Source organism: Salvelinus alpinus, chromosome 4, assembly GCF_045679555.1.
Source record: "Salvelinus alpinus chromosome 4, SLU_Salpinus.1, whole genome shotgun sequence".
NCBI classification, from domain to species: Eukaryota; Metazoa; Chordata; class Actinopteri; order Salmoniformes; family Salmonidae; genus Salvelinus; species Salvelinus alpinus.
The window spans coordinates 12,255,071-12,274,267 of record NC_092089.1 but is presented as its reverse complement, the minus strand read 5'-3'; the positions used below and the strand labels follow the sequence as shown (position 1 = coordinate 12,274,267).

General features: G+C 45.4%; 1 protein-coding gene across 1 annotated transcript in view; it reads right to left on the bottom strand.

The window, feature by feature from the left end:
- Positions 1-19,197, bottom strand: part of LOC139572868 (CUB and sushi domain-containing protein 3-like) — a 1,528,140-nt gene that overhangs the window by 179,309 nt on the left and 1,329,634 nt on the right. The window contains exons 45-49 of the mRNA XM_071395690.1: positions 17,181-17,326; positions 14,416-14,496; positions 9,606-9,719; positions 5,317-5,505; positions 1,072-1,218 (exon numbers count right to left, since the gene is read on the bottom strand). Of these exons, the coding sequence (XP_071251791.1) occupies positions 1,072-1,218; positions 5,317-5,505; positions 9,606-9,719; positions 14,416-14,496; positions 17,181-17,326 (677 nt within the window). The remainder of the gene's footprint in view (positions 1-1,071; positions 1,219-5,316; positions 5,506-9,605; positions 9,720-14,415; positions 14,497-17,180; positions 17,327-19,197) is intronic.

The window sequence follows — 19,197 nt, the reverse complement described above, 5'->3', positions numbered from 1 at the left end:
AGGGATGGACGGGGATCAGGGATGGACTGGGATCAGGGATGGACGGGGATCAGGGATGGACGGGGATCAGGGATGGACTGGGATCAGGGATGTACTGGGATCAGGGATGGCCTGGGATCAGGGATGGACGGGGATCAGGGATGGCCTGGGATCAGGGATGGACGGGGATCAGGGATGGACTGGGATCAGGGATGGCCTGGGATCAGAGATGGACTGGGATCAGGGATGGACTGGGATCAGGGACGGACTGGGATCAGGGATGGCCTGGGATCAGGGATGGCCTGGGACCCAGGGATGGACTGGGATCAGAGATGGACTGGGATCAGGGATGGACTGGGATCAGGGATGGACTGGGATCAGGGATGGACTGGGATCAGGGATGGACGGGGATCAGGGATGGACTGGGATCAGGGATGGACTGGGATCGGGGATGGACTAGGATCGGGGATGGACTGGGATCGGGGATGGCCTGGGATCAGGGATGGCCTGGGATCAGGGATGGCCTGGGATCAGGGATGGACTGGGATCAGGGATGGACGGGGATCAGGGATGGACGGGGATCAGGGATGGACTGGGATCAGGGATGGACTGGGATCGGGGATAGACTAGGATCGGGGATGGACTGGGATCGGGGATGGCCTGGGATCAGGGATGGCCTGGGATCAGGGATGGACTGGGATCAGGGATGGCCTGGGATCAGGGATGGACTGGGATCAGGTATGGACTAGGATCAGGGATGGACTAGGATCAGGGATGGACTAGGATCAGGGATGGCCTGGGATCAGAGATGGCCTGGGATCATTAATGGGCCCATGCATTTTTAACACACCGGCCTATTTTGACCTCCCTGACCCCATTATTAGACCAAAACCCCCGATTTAGACCGGCCCACTGGGCTGAAGACGGACCAGCCCATCTGGCATTTGCCAGAACTGCCAGTCTATTTCTGGTGGGGCCCTGTACCATGCTGTTAATGACTCCTAATGGGTGGTGTTGTATAGAGAGGGGTGGATGAAGACATGCTGGTTGAAGGAAAGTCATTATTAACAGGATACATACTTTGATACTCACCCACATATCTGACGTGGAAGCCCTTCCTGTTGGTGCCATGGTCAGACGACCAGCGCAGAAGCAACTGATGACCAGAGGTCGTGAGGTTAAAGGGCGTGGTGATGTCACCGCTGAGGGACGCCAGGCTCTGGCTGTAGATGTTAGGACCTGTTAGGACAGAGACACAGAGAGATGTTAGGACCTGTTAGGACAGAGACACAGAGACACGTTAGGACCTGTTAGGACAGAGACACAGAGAGACGTTAGGACCTGTTAGGACAGAGACACAGAGAGATGTTAGGACCTGTTAGGACAGAGACACAGAGAGATGTTAGGACCTGTTAGGACAGAGACACAGAGAGATGTTAGGACCTGTTAGGACAGAGACACAGAGAGATGTTAGGACCTGTTAGGACAGAGACACAGAGACACGTTAGGACCTGTTAGGACAGAGACACAGAGACACGTTAGGACCTGTTAGGACAGAGACACAGAGACATGTTAGGACCTGTTAGGACAGAGACACAGAGACATGTTAGGACCTGTTAGGACAGAGACACAGAGACACTTTAGGACCTGTTAGGACAGAGACACGTTAGGACCTGTTAGGACAGAGACACAGAGACACGTTAGGACCTGTTAGGACAGAGACACAGAGACATGTTAGGACCTGTTAGGACAGAGACACAGAGACATGTTAGGACCTGTTAGGACAGATGACACAGAGACATGTTAGGACCTGTTAGGACAGAGACACAGAGACACGTTAGGACCTGTTAGGACAGAGACACAGAGACATGTTAGGACCTGTTAGGACAGAGACACATAGAGATGTTAGGACCTGTTAGGACAGAGACACAGAGACACGTTAGGACCTGTTAGGACAGAGACACAGAGAGATGTTAGGACCTGTTAGGACAGAGACACAGAGACACGTTAGGACCTGTTAGGACAGAGACACAGAGACACGTTAGGACCTGTTAGGACAGAGACACAGAGACACGTTAGGACCTGTTAGGACAGAGACACATAGAGATGTTAGGACCTGTTAGGACAGAGACACAGAGACACGTTAGGACCTGTTAGGACAGAGACACAGAGAGATGTTAGGACCTGTTAGGACAGAGACACAGAGACACGTTAGGACCCGTTAGGACAGAGACACAGAGACACGTTAGGACCTGTTAGGACAGAGACACAGAGAGATGTTAGGACCTGTTAGGGCAGAGAGATGATAGGACCTGTTAGGACAGAGACACAGAGAGATGCTAGGACCTGTTAGGACAGAGACACAGAGAGATGTTAGGACCTGTTAGGACAGAGACACAGAGAGATGTTAGGACCTGTTAGGACAGAGACACAGAGTGACACAGACAAAGGCAGAGGAAAGAGAATTGAGTTTATAAAATAATGGTGTTTCAGGTGAATTTTCTGGCTCCACAAACACAGAAAAGCACACGGTGTGACATCATTAGAGGTTGGATAGTTAATAGGTTGAACATTCCCTTCAAGTGTGTACTGTATAACATATACTATATAACATGTACTGTATAACATATACTATATAACATGTACTGTATAACATATAACATGTACTGTATCACATATAACATGTACTGTATAACATATACTGTATAACATATACTGTTTAACATGTACTGTATTACATATACTGTATAACATGTACTGTGTAACATGTACTGTGTAACATGTACTGTTTAACATGTACTGTGTAACATGTACTGTGTAACATGTACTGTTTAACATGTACTGTATAACATGTACTGTGTAACATGTACCGTGTAACATGTAGTGTATAACATGTACTGTGTAACATGTACTGTTTAACATGTACTGTATTACATATACTGTATAACATATACTGTATAACATGTACTATTTAACATGTACTGTATAACATGTACTGTTTAACATATACTGTGTAACATGTACTGTATAACATATACTGTATTACATATACTGTATAACATATACTGTATTACATATACTGTATAACATATAGTGTATTACATATACTGTGTAACATGTACTGTATAACATGTAGTGTATAACATGTACTGTGTAACATGTACTGTTTAACATATACTGTATAATATGTACTGTATAACATATAGTGTATTACATATAGTGTATTACATGTACTGTTTAACATATACTATATAACATGTACTGTATAACATATAGTGTATAACATATAGTGTTTAACATGTACTGTATTACATATACTGTTTAACGTGTGTACTGTGTAACCACACTTGTTGGCTGGCTAGCTCCTCTATTGGAATTCAAAGCATGATTCGTTGTATTCGTTCGACCTTGCAGTGGCTGGGTTTATTCATCTTTAAAGTAGTCAATTACAATAGCAAATAGCCAGATTGCTTTGACTCCGACCTCAATAAAGTAGAGTTGACTCAATTTTACAATCTTCGTAAGTAATGTTCCCTCTAAACTTCGCGCTTGCTCGGCGGTGCGCCTCCGGCAGGACTGATGCGCAGAAGCAAAGCCAGGCTGCGCAGACATCCAACTTCAACTGAGTTCGCCCAATTAGTTTGCACTAATATACTGTAGATCAACGTTTTTTTTTCTTTGATTGAATCAGCATTATATCAGGCCATTTTCAACGCAACAAACCAAATCTAACTTTGCAAGATTGAGTCTGTGATTTAGTTATAGGCAGAGCCAGAGAGCAACGGAGTAGAATTATATTTGGCGAGAGGTCTTTCAATCACCCGCGAGTGTCTGCGCTTTTCAGATCAGAGCGCAGAGCCGCGTGTGGCCCGTATGTAGATGTTCTTTGTTATTTAGCGAGTTGTTAGCCCAGTTATAGAGAAGAATAGGTCAACAATGGGGAGTTACTGCTTTCCTACAAGAGCACAAAACGTGTAGGCTACATTACAAGCTGTCTTTGAAAAGCCAGTCAGGTAAAACATTAAAGGGACAGTATTGTATTTTGAGACAGGCTTGAATGTGCAAATAAACCCAATAGGCAGAGGGGTGTCCTACAGTGTCTAATTCCCTGTATGTTAATAATAATAACTTATTATTTTTAAAGTGGTTACTTGCATCATAATACACAATACAATGCAATTTACATTCACAAATTTGGCCCATGGTCTTACAGACTAATACATAAAATCATTAATTAATGTCAAGTCCTTCATTATGTAAAAACGTTTTAAAAAGTTTCATGCAGTCCCAAGCGTCCGCATGGCCCTAAAGCAACCTATCAGAAGCGTCCGCATGGTCCTAAAGCAAACTGTTGTCCTGTTTTGTTTCAATGATAAAACTTGGAGGGACACATCTCTGAATATGGGGGCCCCCCATCCACTTTGAAAGTTGCGCCCCCTGATTGAAAGTGATAGTTTACTTTGGTAAAGTAATCTGGCATTTAGGATTAGTACAAGGGTGTTTGGAAGGGTGTTTGGAAGGGTGCATGGAAGGGTGCTTGGAAGGGTGCATGGAAGGGTTCTTGGAAGGGCGCTTTTGAAGGTTGTTTGGAAGGGTGCTTGGAAGGGTGCTTGGAAGGGTGCTTGGAAGGGTGCATGGAAGGGTGCTTGGAAGGGTGTTTGGAAGGGTGCTTGGAAGGGTGCTTGGAAGGGTGCATGGAAGGGTGCTTGGAAGGGCGCTTTGGAAGGGTGCTTGGAAGGGTGCTTGGAAGGGCTTGGAAGGGTGCATGGAAGGGTGCATGGAAGGGTGCTTGGAAGGGTGCTTGGAAGGGTGCTTGGAAGGGTGCTTGGAAGGGTGCTTGGAAGGGTGCATGGAAGGGTGCTTGGAAGGGCGCTTTTGAAGGGTGCTTGGAAGGGTGCTTGGGAGGGTGCTTTGAATGGTGCTTGGAAGGGTGCTTGGAAGGGTGCTTGGAAGGGTTCTTTGAAGGGTGCTTGGGAGGGTGCTTGGAAGGGTGCTTAGAAGGGTGCTTTGAATGGTGCTTGGAAGGGTGCTTGGAAGGGTGCTTGGAAGGGTGCTTGGAAGGGTGCTTGGGAGGGTGCTTGGGAGGGTGCTTGGAAGGGTGCTTGGAAGGGTGCTTGGAAGGGTTCTTGGAAGGGTGCTTGGAAGGGTGCTTGGAAAGGGTGCTTGGAGTAAGGTCTGAGTTAAGAGACATATAATTAAAGCTGAGCGATTCATTATCCAAAGCCTTTACATGACAGATAAAATCTATGGTAATTTTTTGCAAATTATCCGGCGATGAGAGATGTGAAGAGAGAGGTCTTAAACTGCGATACTAAGCAATGTTGATAAATGTCCCACCGTCAAATATCTCCAGGATGTCAAACTCCTTCTCTGTCTGGAAGAGCTGGAAGTGGAGGGTGACGTTGTAGCCCTTCTCTACGTTGATGAGCCAGGAACACGTCTGGAGGTTGTGGTAACTGTCTGGGTAGCCAGGACTCAGGATCACCCCCGTGGAGTCGAAGAGGACCTCGTTAGCAGGACATTGGACTGTGGGTGGAAAGAGATGGATAGAAGGAGAGGAAAGAAAGGAGAAAGAGGGAGAGAGAGAGAGAGAGAGAGAGAAGGAAGGAAGGAAGAGAGGAAAGAGAGGGAGAGGGAAGAGAGGAGACAGAGGGAGAGGAAAGAGAGGAGAGAGAGGTGGGAGAGGAGAGGGAAGCGATGAGAGAGAGGGAAGAGAGGAGAGAGAGGGAAGAGATGAGAGAGAGGGAAGAGAGGAGAGAGAGGGAAGAGAGAGGGAGAGGGAAGAGAGGAGAGAGAGGGAGAGGGAGTGAAAGGACAGAGAGGACAGAGTGAAGTGAAAGGAAAGAGAGGACAGAGTGAAGTGAAAGGAAAGAAAGGACAGAGAGGACAGAGGTAAAAGAGAAAATGGAGGGAAGAAAGCAGAAAGAGAAAAAGAAAGGAATCGGTCCACTGTGACTGTGGCTGGGGCTGTGGATGGGGCTGTGGATGGGGCTGTGGATGGGGCTGTGGATGGGGCTGTGGATGGGGCTGTGGATGGGGCTGTGGATGGAGCTGTGGCTGTGACTGTTGCTGTGACTGTTGCTGTGACTGTGGCTGTGACTGTGGCTGTGACTGTGGTTGTGACTGTGGCTGTGACTGTGGCTGTGACTGTGGCTGTGACTGTTGCTGTGACTGTGGCTGTGACTGTGGCTGTGACTGTGGCTGTGACTGTGGTTGTGACTGTGGCTGTGACTGTGGCTGTGACTGTGGTTGTGACTGTGGTTGTGACTGTGACTGTGGCTGTGACTGTGGTTGTGACTGTAGTTGTGACTGTGACTGTGGTTGTGACTGGAAATTACAGTGAAATAATAATGTGCAATGAAAAATCCATTTAGTGTGAGACGGGTACAGGGCCTTGGGGTACAGAGTACTGGTTCACTGTGCTAGCTTCGTCCCTTGGTAGCACTATAAAATAATAGCTGCCTATATATCAGAGACTGCTAACTTCTGATGCTAAAATGATGTTTATCATCTCCTTTCTCAGTACAGGAGACTGCTAACTTCTGATGCTAAAATGATGGTTACTGTGTATATCAGCACCTTTTCTCAGCACTGGAGGGTGGCATATCTGAAATAATGACAACACTTTCGAACCATATTGTTATTCTGACAACAGCTAGCTTTTCTTCAGGCCTTTTTCAGACAGAAGGTAATAGAACACAAGGAAAGGTTAACGTTGCCAACAAAAGTGAAATGTTCAGGCAAAACCAGCAGGAAAACATTTTTTCATCTGATATCAAAGAACAGAATGTAGAACTACGACAGGTTAAAACAGGTAAAACAACAAAGATAGATTACGTCGACAACAGAGAGATCAATATTTTTCCCGACTCTAAACAGAAACGTGTACAACAAACAGAAGAATGATATTAAACAAGAGGTCAAATATATATCCATAATTGTGAACTCTATGTGCTTTATAGCCCAGGACAATGTGTCTGTACTCACTATGGCACCCTATTCCCTATTTAGTGCACTACTTTAGACCAGGACCCTATGGGGAACGGCACCCTATTCCCTATATAGTGCGCTACTTTAGACCAGGACCCTATGGGGAACGGCACCCTATTCCCTATATAGTGCACTACTTTAGACCAGGACCCTATGGGGAACGGCACCCTATTCCCTATATAGTGTACTACTTTAGACCAGGACCCTATGGGGAACGGCACCCTATTCCCTATTTAGTGCGCTACTTTAGACCAGGACCCTATGGGGAACGGCACCCTATTCCCTATATAGTGCACTACTTTAGACCAGGACCCTATGGGGAAAGGCACCCTATTCCCTATTTAGTGCGCTACTTTAGACCAGGACCCTATGGGGAACGACACCCTATTCCCTATTTAGTGCACTACTTTAGACCAGGACCCTATGGGGAACTGCACCCTATTCCCTATATAGTGCACTACTTTAGACCAGGACCCTATGGGGAACTGCACCCTATTCCCTATTTAGTGCACTACTTTAGACCAGGACCCTATGGGGAACTGCACCCTATTCCCTATATAGTGCACTACTTTAGACCAGGACCCTATGGGGAACTGCACCCTATTCCCTATATAGTGCGCTACTTTAGACCAGGACCCTATGGGGAAAGGCACCCTATTCCCTATTTAGTGCGCTACTTTAGACCAGGACCCTATGGGGAACGGCACCCTATTCCCTATTTAGTGCACTACTTTAGACCAAGACCCTATGGGGAACGGCACCCTATTCCCTATTTAGTGCACTACTTTTACAGCAGAGCCACAAGGGGAGGGATGTTGGGAATTCTGAGTGATGCTTTCAGTTTAGAAGCTCTCTAGATCTACGACCCCGGGTCAAAAGCAGTGTACTACATAGGGAATAGGATGCCGTTCCCCATAGGGTCCTGGTCAAAAGCAGTGTACTACATAGGGGATAGGATGCCGTTCCCCATAGGGTCCTGGTCTAAAGCAGTGTACTACATAGGGAATAGGGTGCCGTTCCCCATAGGGTCCTGGTCAAAAGCAGTGTACTACATAGGGAATAGGGTGCCGTTCCCCATAGGGTCCTGGTCAAAAGCAGTGTACTACATAGGGAATAGGGTGCCGTTCCCCATAGGGTCCTGGTCTAAAGCAGTGCACTATATAGGGAATAGGGTGCCGTTCCCCATAGGGTCCTGGTCTAAAGCAGTGTACTACATAGGGAATAGGGTGCCGTTCCCCATAGGGTCCTGGTCTAAAGCAGTGTACTACATAGGGAATAGGGTGCCGTTCCCCATAGGGTCCTGGTCTAAAGCAGTGTACTACATAGGGAATAGGGTGCCGTTCCCCATAGGGTCCTGGTCTAAAGCAGTGTACTACATAGGGAATAGGGTGCCGTTCCCCATAGGGTCCTGGTCAAAAGCAGTGTACTACATAGGGAATAGGGTGCCGTTCCCCATAGGGTCCTGGTCAAAAGCAGTGTACTACATAGGGAATAGGGTGCCGTTCCCCATAGGGTCCTGGTCTAAAGCAGTGCACTATATAGGGAATAGGGTGCCGTTCCCCATAGGGTCCTGGTCTAAAGCAGTGTACTACATAGGGAATAGGGTGCCGTTACCCATAGGGTCCTGGTCTAAAGCAGTGCACTATATAGGGAATAGGGTGCCGTTCCCCATAGGGTCCTGGTCTAAAGCAGTGTACTACATAGGGAATAGGGTGCCGTTCCCCATAGGGTCCTGGTCTAAAGCAGTGTACTACATAGGGAATAGGGTGCCGTTCCCCATAGGGTCCTGGTCAAAAGCAGTGTACTACATAGGGAATAGGGTGCCGTTCCCCATAGGGTCCTGGTCTAAAGCAGTGTACTACATAGGGAATAGGGTGCCGTTCCCCATAGGGTCCTGGTCAAAAGCAGTGTACTACATAGGGAATAGGGTGCCGTTCCCCATAGGGTCCTGGTCTAAAGCAGTGTACTACATAGGGAATAGGGTGCCGTTCCCCATAGGGTCCTGGTCAAAAGCAGTGTACTACATAGGGAATAGGGTGCCGTTCCCCATAGGGTCCTGGTCAAAAGCAGTGTACTACATAGGGAATAGGGTGCCGTTCCCCATAGGGTCCTGGTCTAAAGCAGTGCACTATATAGGGAATAGGGTGCCGTTCCCCATAGGGTCCTGGTCTAAAGCAGTGTACTACATAGGGAATAGGGTGCCGTTCCCCATAGGGTCCTGGTCTAAAGCAGTGTACTACACAGGGAATAGGGTGCCGTTCCCCATAGGGTCCTGGTCAAAAGCAGTGTACTACATAGGGAATAGGGTGCCGTTCCCCATAGGGTCCTGGTCTAAAGCAGTGTACTACATAGGGAATAGGGTGCCGTTCCCCATAGGGTCCTGGTCAAAAGCAGTGTACTACATAGGGAATAGGGTGCCGTTCCCCATAGGGTCCTGGTCTAAAGCAGTGTACTACATAGGGTCCTGGTCAAAAGCAGTGTACTACATAGGGAATAGGGTGCCGTTCCCCATAGGGTCCTGGTCTAAAGCAGTGTACTACATAGGGGATAGGGTGCCGTTCCCCATAGGGTCCTGGTCTAAAGCAGTGTACTACATAGGGGATAGGATGCCATTACAGATGCAGCCCGATGCTAACCTTGGCAAAGAGGTGGAGGGCCGTCCATCTGGAGCCTCTCCCCCAGCCTGCACGTCAGGATCTCCGAGCCCAGCAGGGTGAACCCTGGCAGGCACTGGTACCGGATGATGTCCCCTGCAGGAACCACGCACACACACACACACACACACACACACACACACACACACACACACACACACACACACACACACACACACACACACACACACACAGTTTTTCTGATAGGATTCATAGACATCACTGAACACTATCAGACCTGGCTTGATACAATCAGATGCCAGGCCAGCTCAACCAAGCACAGCTAAAGTATTTGACATAAATCAAATACTATTTGAACCCTAGTCTGAAGACAATACCGTAGCTGTCAAGGTATTATCAAGATGGACACTCTGATGAAGAGCTGGGGTACCTTTGAAACAACCCTATCATCGTGTCTTGGTGTTAGTTCATCACTTGGAAGGTACAGTATCTTGGTGTTAGTTCATCACTTGGAAGGTACAGTATCTTGGTGTTAGTTCATCACTTGGAAGGTACAGTATCTTGGTGTTAGTTCATCACTTAGAAGGTACAGTATCTTGGTGTTAGTTCATCACTTGGAAGGTACAGTATCTTGGTGTTAGTTCATCACTTGGAAGGTACAGTATCTTGGTGTTAGTTCATCACCTGGAAGGTACAGTATCTTGGTGTTAGTTCATCACTTAGAAGGTACAGTATCTTGGTGTTAGTTCATCACTTGGAAGGTACAGTATCTTGGTGTTAGTTCATCACTTGGAAGGTACAGTATCTTGGTGTTAGTTCATCACTTGGAAGGTACAGTATCTTGGTGTTAGTTCATCACTTGGAAGGTACAGTATCTTGGTGTTAGTTCATCACTTGGAAGGTACAGTATCTTGGTGTTAGTTCATCAATTGGAAGGTACAGTGTCTTGGTGTTAGTTCATCACTTGGAAGGTACAGTATCTTGGTGTTAGTTCATCACTTGGAAGGTACAGTATCTTGGTGTTAGTTCATCACTTGGAAGGTACAGTATCTTGGTGTTAGTTCATCACTTGGAAGGTACAGTATCTTGGTGTTAGTTCATCACTTGGAAGGTACAGTATCTTGCAAATGTATTCAGAGAGCTTGGATTTCTTCACATTTGATTGTGTTACAAAGTGGGATTAACATTGATTTATTTGTAATTTTTGGAGATTTTGGAGATTTAGTTTTCATTTAATGTAGAGTGAGCGAGAAAAAGGCCATTCTTGAACATGGGGTGAGACATTCTCACTAATTTGTAAATAAAGCCAGTTTGTTATTTAGAATGATTTATTTGGGGCGGCAGGTAGCCTAGTGGTTAGAGGGGGTAGACAGGTAGCCTAGTGGTTAGAGGGGGTAGACAGGTAGCCTAGTGGTTAGAGGGGGTAGACAGGTAGCCTAGTGGTTAGAGGGGGTAGACAGGTAGCCTAGTGGTTAGAGGGGGTAGACAGGTAGCCTAGTGGTTAGAGTGTTGGACTAGTAACTGGAAAGGTTGCTGGATCGAATCCCAGAGCTGACAAGGTAAAAATCTGTCGTTCTACCCCTGAACAAGGCAGTTAACCCACTGTTCCCCGGTAGGCCGTCATTGAAAATAAGAATTTGTTCTTAACTGACTTGCCTAGTTAAATAAAAATTTCTGGAGGAACCTAACTTGATTATTTAGCAGACATCACTTGCTTATATTCAGTCAACAGATATATCTTAAGAATACCATGGAATATAATTGAATACTTTAGTTTCTCCATGCTTGTCACAGAGCAGCGCGAAACGGTGATGAAATAGATGTCCACAGCGGGAAGGCTATGTATATAACGATATTTTGGAGATTATTTTGTTTTAAAAAACCCGACAGCGAGCGATTGTAATCTGAATAAAGGCCAAAATAATGTTTCTAAAAATACAGCCCTGCTAAGAGCCATAATGGCGCTGTACAACGTGACCATGTTTGTTTGAAAGAATATTTTCCAGTAAGCAACAATTTGTTATTAGACAATTTTGTTCCAATATTTCTGTAAATCTGTGATATTTATTCCCATAGTAATTCGTTATGGATTCATAACTAAATAAACATCGGCATTTTGAAAGAGTATTTGTAACAGTATTTTATTAACGAAAGCATAAAGATGCCATTATTAGTGACATTGTTTTAGTTTGAACGTGCAGACTGGCACTGAGAACAGCACAGCGGGAACGTTTCCCTAGTCAGCGCCATTATTAGTGCAATGCCCCATAAATATATTGGAAATTATTTCGTTTTCAAAATAACGTAAAATGAGCGAGAAAAAGGGCAATTTTTTAACATGGCGTGAGACATTGTTACTAATTTGTAAATAAAGCCAGTTTGTTATTTAGAATGATTTATTTATGTTTTTAGAGGGAGAGAAACCAAAAACCTACAGTCATCTCATGGGTCTCCCAGTCGAGGCCGGCACGGGTATTGAACCAGCATCTGTAGCAACACAGCTCGCACTGCGCCACTTTGATATCAATGAATGAATACAGAGAAATAACCAGCCAACTCACCAACCAAACAACCAAATAACCAAACAACAAAACAACAAAACAACCAACCACCAAACAACCAAACAACTCACCAACCAAACAACCAAACAACCAAACAACAAAACAACAAAACAACTCACCAACCAAACAACCAAACAACCAAACAACAAAACAACCAAACAACCAAACAACTCACCAACCAAACAACTCACCAACCAAACAACCAAACAACAAAACAACAAAACAACCAACCACCAAACAACCAAACAACTCACCAACTAAACAACTCACCAACCAAATAACCAAACAACAAAACAACAAAACAACCAACCACCAAACAACCAAACAACTCACCAACTAAACAACTCACCAACCAAACAACCAAACAACCAAACAACTCACCAACCAAACAACAAAACAACCAAACAACCAAACAACCAAACAACCAAAAAACTCACCAACCAAACAACCAAACAACAAAACAACCAAACAACTCACCAACCAAACAACCAAACAACCAAACAACCAAACAACCAAACAACTCACCAACCAAACAACAAAACAACCAAACAACCAAACAACTCACCAACCAAACAACCAAACAACCAAACAACTCACCAACCAAACAACCAAACAACTCACCAACCAAACAACCAAACAACCAAACAACCAAACAACCAAACAACTCACCAACCAAACAACAAAACAACCAAACAACCAAACAACTCACCAACCAAACAACCAAACAACCAAACAACTCACCAACCAAACAACCAAACAACTCACCAACCAAACAGCCAAACAACTCACCAACCAAACAACCAAACAACTCACCAACCAAACAACCAAACAACTCACCAACCAAACAACCAAACAACCAAACAACTCAACAACCAAACAACCAAACAACCAACAAAACAACCAAACAACCAAACAACTCACCAACCAAACAACTCAACAACCAAACAACTCACCAACCAAACAACCAAACAACTCAACAACCAAACAACTCACCAACCAAACAACCAACCACCAAACAACTCACGAACCAAACAACCAAACAACCAAACAACCAAACAACCAAACAACTCACCAACCAAACAACCAAACAACTCACCAACCAAACAACTCACCAACCAAACAACCAACCACCAAACAACTCACGAACCAAACAACCAAATAACCAAACAACTCACCAACCAAACAACCAACCACCAAACAACTCACGAACCAAACAACCAAACAACCAAACAACCAAACAACCAAACAACCAAACAACTCACCAACCAAACAACCAAACAACCAAACAACTCACCAACCAAACAACCAAACAACTCACCAACCAAACAACCAAACAACCAAACAACCAAACAACTCACCAACCAAACAACCAAACAACTCACCAACCAAACAACCAAACAACTCACCAACCAAACAACTCACCAACCAAACAACCAAACAACTCACCAACCAAACAACCAAACAACTCACCAACCAAACAACCAAACAACCAAACAACCAAACAACTCACCAACCAAACAACCAAACAACTCACCAACCAAACAACCAAACAGCCAAACAACTCACCAACCAAACAGCCAAACAACTCACCAACCAAACAACCAAACAACTCACCAACCAAACAACCAAACAACCAAACAACTCACCAACCAAACAACCAAACAACAAAACAACCAAACAACCAAACAACTCAACAACCAAACAACCAAACAACCAAACAACAAAACAACCAAACAACAAAACAACCAAACAACCAAAACAACCAAACAACAAAACAACCAAACAACTCACCAACCAAACAACCAAACAACCAAACAACCAAACAACTCACCAACCAAACAACTCAACAACCAAACAACTCACCAACCAAACAACCAAACAACTCAACAACCAAACAACTCACCAACCAAACAACCAACCACCAAACAACTCACGAACCAAACAACCAAATAACCAAACAACTCACCAACCAAACAACCAACCACCAAACAACTCACGAACCAAACAACCAAACAACCAAACAACCAAACAACCAAACAACCAAACAACTCACCAACCAAACAACCAAACAACTCACCAACCAAACAACCAAACAACTCACCAACCAAACAACCAACCACCAAACAACTCACGAACCAAACAACCAAACAACCAAACAACCAAACAACCAAACAACCAGCCAACTCACCAACCAAACAACCAAACAACTCACCAACCAAACAACCAAACAACCAAACAACCAAACAAATACATGTATAAAGGTGACAGACCTATTTCAAACTCGTCATGTTCTGTGAGGATATCTGCGTTGGCAACAGCCGGAGGAGATTGACACACTCTCAGTTGGTATGCTGTGAAGGGAGAAAAACAACAACAATAAACAACAATAGAAGGTAAACATAAACATACATATCAACACAAGTGTTCGGATGTTGATATCTATCCTGTCAGCTCATCAAACTGTCATCACACCTCCTTCACCCTGTCAGCTCATCAAACCGTAATCACACCTCCTTCATCCTGTCAGCTCATCAAACTGTCATCACACCTCCTTCATCCTGTCAGCTCATCAAACTATAATCACACCTCCTTCATCCTGTCAGCTCATCAAACCGTAATCACACCTCCTTCATCCTGTCAGCTCATCAAACTGTCATCACACCTCCTTCATCCTGTCAGCTCATCAAACTGTAATCACACCTCCTTCATCCTGTCAGCTCATCAAACCGTAATCACACCTCCTTCATCCTGTCAGCTCATCAAACTGTCATCACACCTCCTTCATCCTGTCAGCTCATCAAACCGTAATCACACCTCCTTCATCCTGTCAGCTCATCAAACTGTCATCACACCTCCTTCATCCTGTCAGCTCATCAAACTATAATCACACCTCCTTCATCCTGTCAGCTCATCAAACTGTAATCACACCTCCTTCATCCTGTCAGCTCATCAAACCGTAATCACACCTCCTTCATCCTGTCAGCTCATCAAACTATAATCACACCTCCTGCATCCTGTCAGCTCATCAAACTGTAATCACACCTCCTTCATCCTGTCAGCTCATCAAACTATAATCACACCTCCTTCATCCTGTCAGCTCATCAAACTGTAATCACACCTCCTTCACCCTGTCAGCTCATCAAACTGTAATCACACCTCCTTCATCCTGTCAGCTCATCAAACTGTCATCACACCTCCTTCATCCTGTCAGCTCATCAAACTGTAATCACACCTCCTTCATCCTGTCAGCTCATCAAACTGTAATCACACCTCCTTCCTCCTGTCAGCTCATCACACCTCTAAGCCTGTCAGCTCATCATACCTCCTGCATCCTGTCAGCTCATCACACCTCCTTCATCCTGTCAGCTCATCAAACCTCCTTCATCCTGTCAGTTCATCACACCTCCTGCATCCTGTCAGCTCATCAAACCTCCTGCATCCTGTCAGCTCATCACACCTCCTGCATCCTGTCAGCTCATCAAACCTCCTGCATCCTGTCAGCTCATCAAACCTCCTGTATCCTGTCAGCTCATCACACCTCCTGCATCCTGTCAGCTCATCAAACCTCCTGCATCCTGTCAGTTCATCAAACCTCCTGCATCCTGTCAGCTCATCAAACCTCCTTCATCCTGTCAGCTCATCAAACCTCCTGCATCCTGTCAGCTCATCACACCTCCTTCATCCTGTCAGCTCATCACACCTCCTTCATCCTGTCAGCTCATCAAACCTCCTGCATCCTGTCAGCTCATCAAACCTCTAAGCCTGTAAATCTATAGAACGTCCAGCTATCATGATTATGAACCTCCACCACCATTAAAAAAGGCAATTCAAACTGTGATCAGATGAACAAATGAACATTTTGAATGAACATTTTAAGTAGATGCCTGTTGATATCCTGGTTTTTATCAGTATAAATCATGACAATAAGAACAACAAGGTGCTAGAAAGCAGATTGGACTAAAATACAACCAGTTAATAAAGGTGGTGACAACAGCATATAAATCAATACGTCAGCCTCATCTGGACCCGTGTGTTGCTACAGTATTTATTTAACTAGGCAAGTCAGTTATAAGAACAAAGTCTTATTTACAATGACGGCCAAACCCGGACGACGCTGGGCCAATTGTGCACCGTCCTATGGGACTCCCAATCACGGCCAGATGTGATACGGCCTGGATTCGAACCAGAGACTGCAGTGACGCCTCCTGCACTGAGATGCAGTGCCTTAGACCGCTGCGTCACTCGGGAGACCAATATATTCTATGGCTTAATTCAGCTTCTCTCTATTCCTTTCAACCACTCTCCTCCTCGCCTCCTTCTCTAAACACAGAGAAGAAGATCTGAGGGGAGGGCCCTTCCATTATGGTTGAGAAGGAGGTGAGGAGAGGAATCAAGGAAAGACTAATTGAGATTGTGCCTTAGATCCCTCTGGGTTGTTCATGAAGGTTGTAAGTTCCTAGAGACTAAGTTCATAAAGACTAAGTTCATAAAGGCTGTAAGTTCATAAAGGCCGTAAGTTCATAAAGGCTGTAAATTCATAAAGACTGTAAATTCATAAAGACTATAAGTTCATAAAGATTGTAAGTTCATAAAGACTAAGTTAATAAAGGCTGTAAATTCATAAAGACTATAAATTCATAAAGGCTGTAAGTTCATAAAGGCTGTAAGTTCATAAAGACTATAAATTCATAAAGGCTGTAAGTTCATAAAGGCTGTAAGTTCATAAAGACTGTAAGTTCATAAAGGCTGTAAGTTCATAAAGGCTGTAAGTTCATAAAGGCTGTAAGTTCATAAAGACTGTAAATTCATAAAGGCTGTAAGTTCATAAAGGCTGTAAGTTCATAAAGGCAGTAAGTTCATTATCTTGCCAATGTCCAGTCTAAGGTTCTATTTAATTTACTGGTCCATTTGAAGTCATTACGGCTGAAGCACTCTCTTTAACAGGGAACACTCACCATGGTAACTAAGTAGAAACTTTAAAATGGCACTACTCACCATGGTAACTAAGTAGAAACTTTAAAAGGGCACTACTCACCATGGTAACTAAGCACAAAGAACCCGCTAGTGCTGAAATCACTGTGGAACTTGATGAGGACATGATTGGCTGTTGTATAGACCGCTTTCTGGGGCGTGTTTCCGCTGAACTGACCAATCTGAGGAGAGCCTTGGTCAGGGCCGTCCCTGTAGGGAGAGACGATAACCAATCAGCAGTGAGTTAGTTTCCCCAAAGCTTTGTAGTTAATTAGTCTAGACAGCCTGGTCCCACAACAGAGAGAGAGAGAGAGTCATTAGTCTGGACAGCCTGGTCCCACAGCAGAGAGAGAGAGGGAGTAATTCGTCTAGACAGCCTGGTCCCACAGCAGAGAGAGAGTAAGTAGTCTAGACAGCCTGGTCCCACAGCAGAGAGAGAGAGGGAGTAATTAGTCTAGACAGCCTGGTCCCACAGCAGAGAGAGAGAGAGTCATTAGTCTAGACAGCCTGGTCCCACAGCAGAGAGAGAGAGAGTCATTAGTCTAGACAGCCTGGTCCCACAGCAGAGAGAGAGAGAGTCATTAGTCTAGACAGCCTGGTCCCACAGCAGAGAGAGAGTCATTAGTCTGGACAGCCTGGTCCCACAGCAGAGAGAGAGTCATTAGTCTGGACAGCCTGGTCCCACAGCAGAGAGAGAGTCATTAGTCTGGACAGCCTGGTCCCACAGCAGAGAGAGAGTCATTAGTCTAGACAGCCTGGTCCCACAGCAGAGAGAGAGAGAGTCATTAGTCTAGACAGCCTGGTCCCACAGCAGAGAGAGAGAGAGTCATTAGTCTGGACAGCCTGGTCCCACAGCAGAGAGAGAGTCATTAGTCTGGACAGCCTGGTCCCACAGCAGAGAGAGAGTCATTAGTCTGGACAGCCTGGTCCCACAGCAGAGAGAGAGAGAGTCATTAGTCTAGACAGCCTGGTCCCACAGCAGAGAGAGAGTCATTAGTCTAGACAGCCTGGTACCACAGCAGAGAGAGAGTCATTGTAAAAATTGTTTGACTGTAAATCTTCTGAGCGTGAAGTAGACATTTGCCACATGAAGCCCTTTGATGTTGTGAGAGTGGTCTTGGTCTGTGGCCCTGTAGCGATGAGCAACATCCAGGGGTGAGTGTGAGTTATCCTGTATCCCAAACAACCAGGGGTGAGTGTGAGTTATCCTGCATCCCAAACAACCAGGGGTGAGTGTGCGTTATCCTGTATCCCAAACAACCAGGGGTGAGTGTGAGTTATCCTGTATCCCAAACAACCAGGGGTGAGTGTGCGTTATCCTGTATCCCAAACAACCAGGGGTGAGTGTGAGTTATCCTGTATCCCAAACAACCAGGGGTGAGTGTGAGTTATTCTGTATCCCAAACAACCAGGGGTGATTGTGAGTTATCCTTTATCCCAAACAACCAGGGGTGAGTGTGAGTTACCCTGTATCCCAAACAACCAGGGGTGAGTGTGAGTTATCCTGTATCCCAAACAACCAGGGGTGAGTGTGAGTTATCCTGTATCCCAAACAACCAGGGGTGAGTGTGAGTTATCCTGTATCCCAAACAACCAGGGGTGAGTGTGAGTTATCCTGTATCCCAAACAACCAGGGGTGAGTGTGAGTTATCCTGTATCCCAAACAACCAGGGGTGAGTGTGCGTTATCCTGTATCCCAAACAACCAGGGGTGAGTGTGAGTTATCCTGTATCCCAAACAACCAGGGGTGAGTGTGAGTTATCCTGTATCCCAAACAACCAGGGGTGAGTGTGAGTTATCCTGTATCCCAAACAACCAGGGGTGAGTGTGAGTTATCCTGTATCCCAAAAAACCAGGGGTGATTGTGAGTTATCCTGTATCCCAAACAACCAGGGGTGATTGTGAGTTATCCTGTATCCCAAACAACCAGGGGTGAGTGTGAGTTATCCTGTATCCCAAACAACCAGGGGTGAGTGAGTTATCCTGTATCCCAAACAACCAGGGGTGAGTGTGAGTTATCCTGTATCCCAAACAACCAGGGGTGATTGTGAGTTATCCTGTATCCCAAACAACCAGGGGTG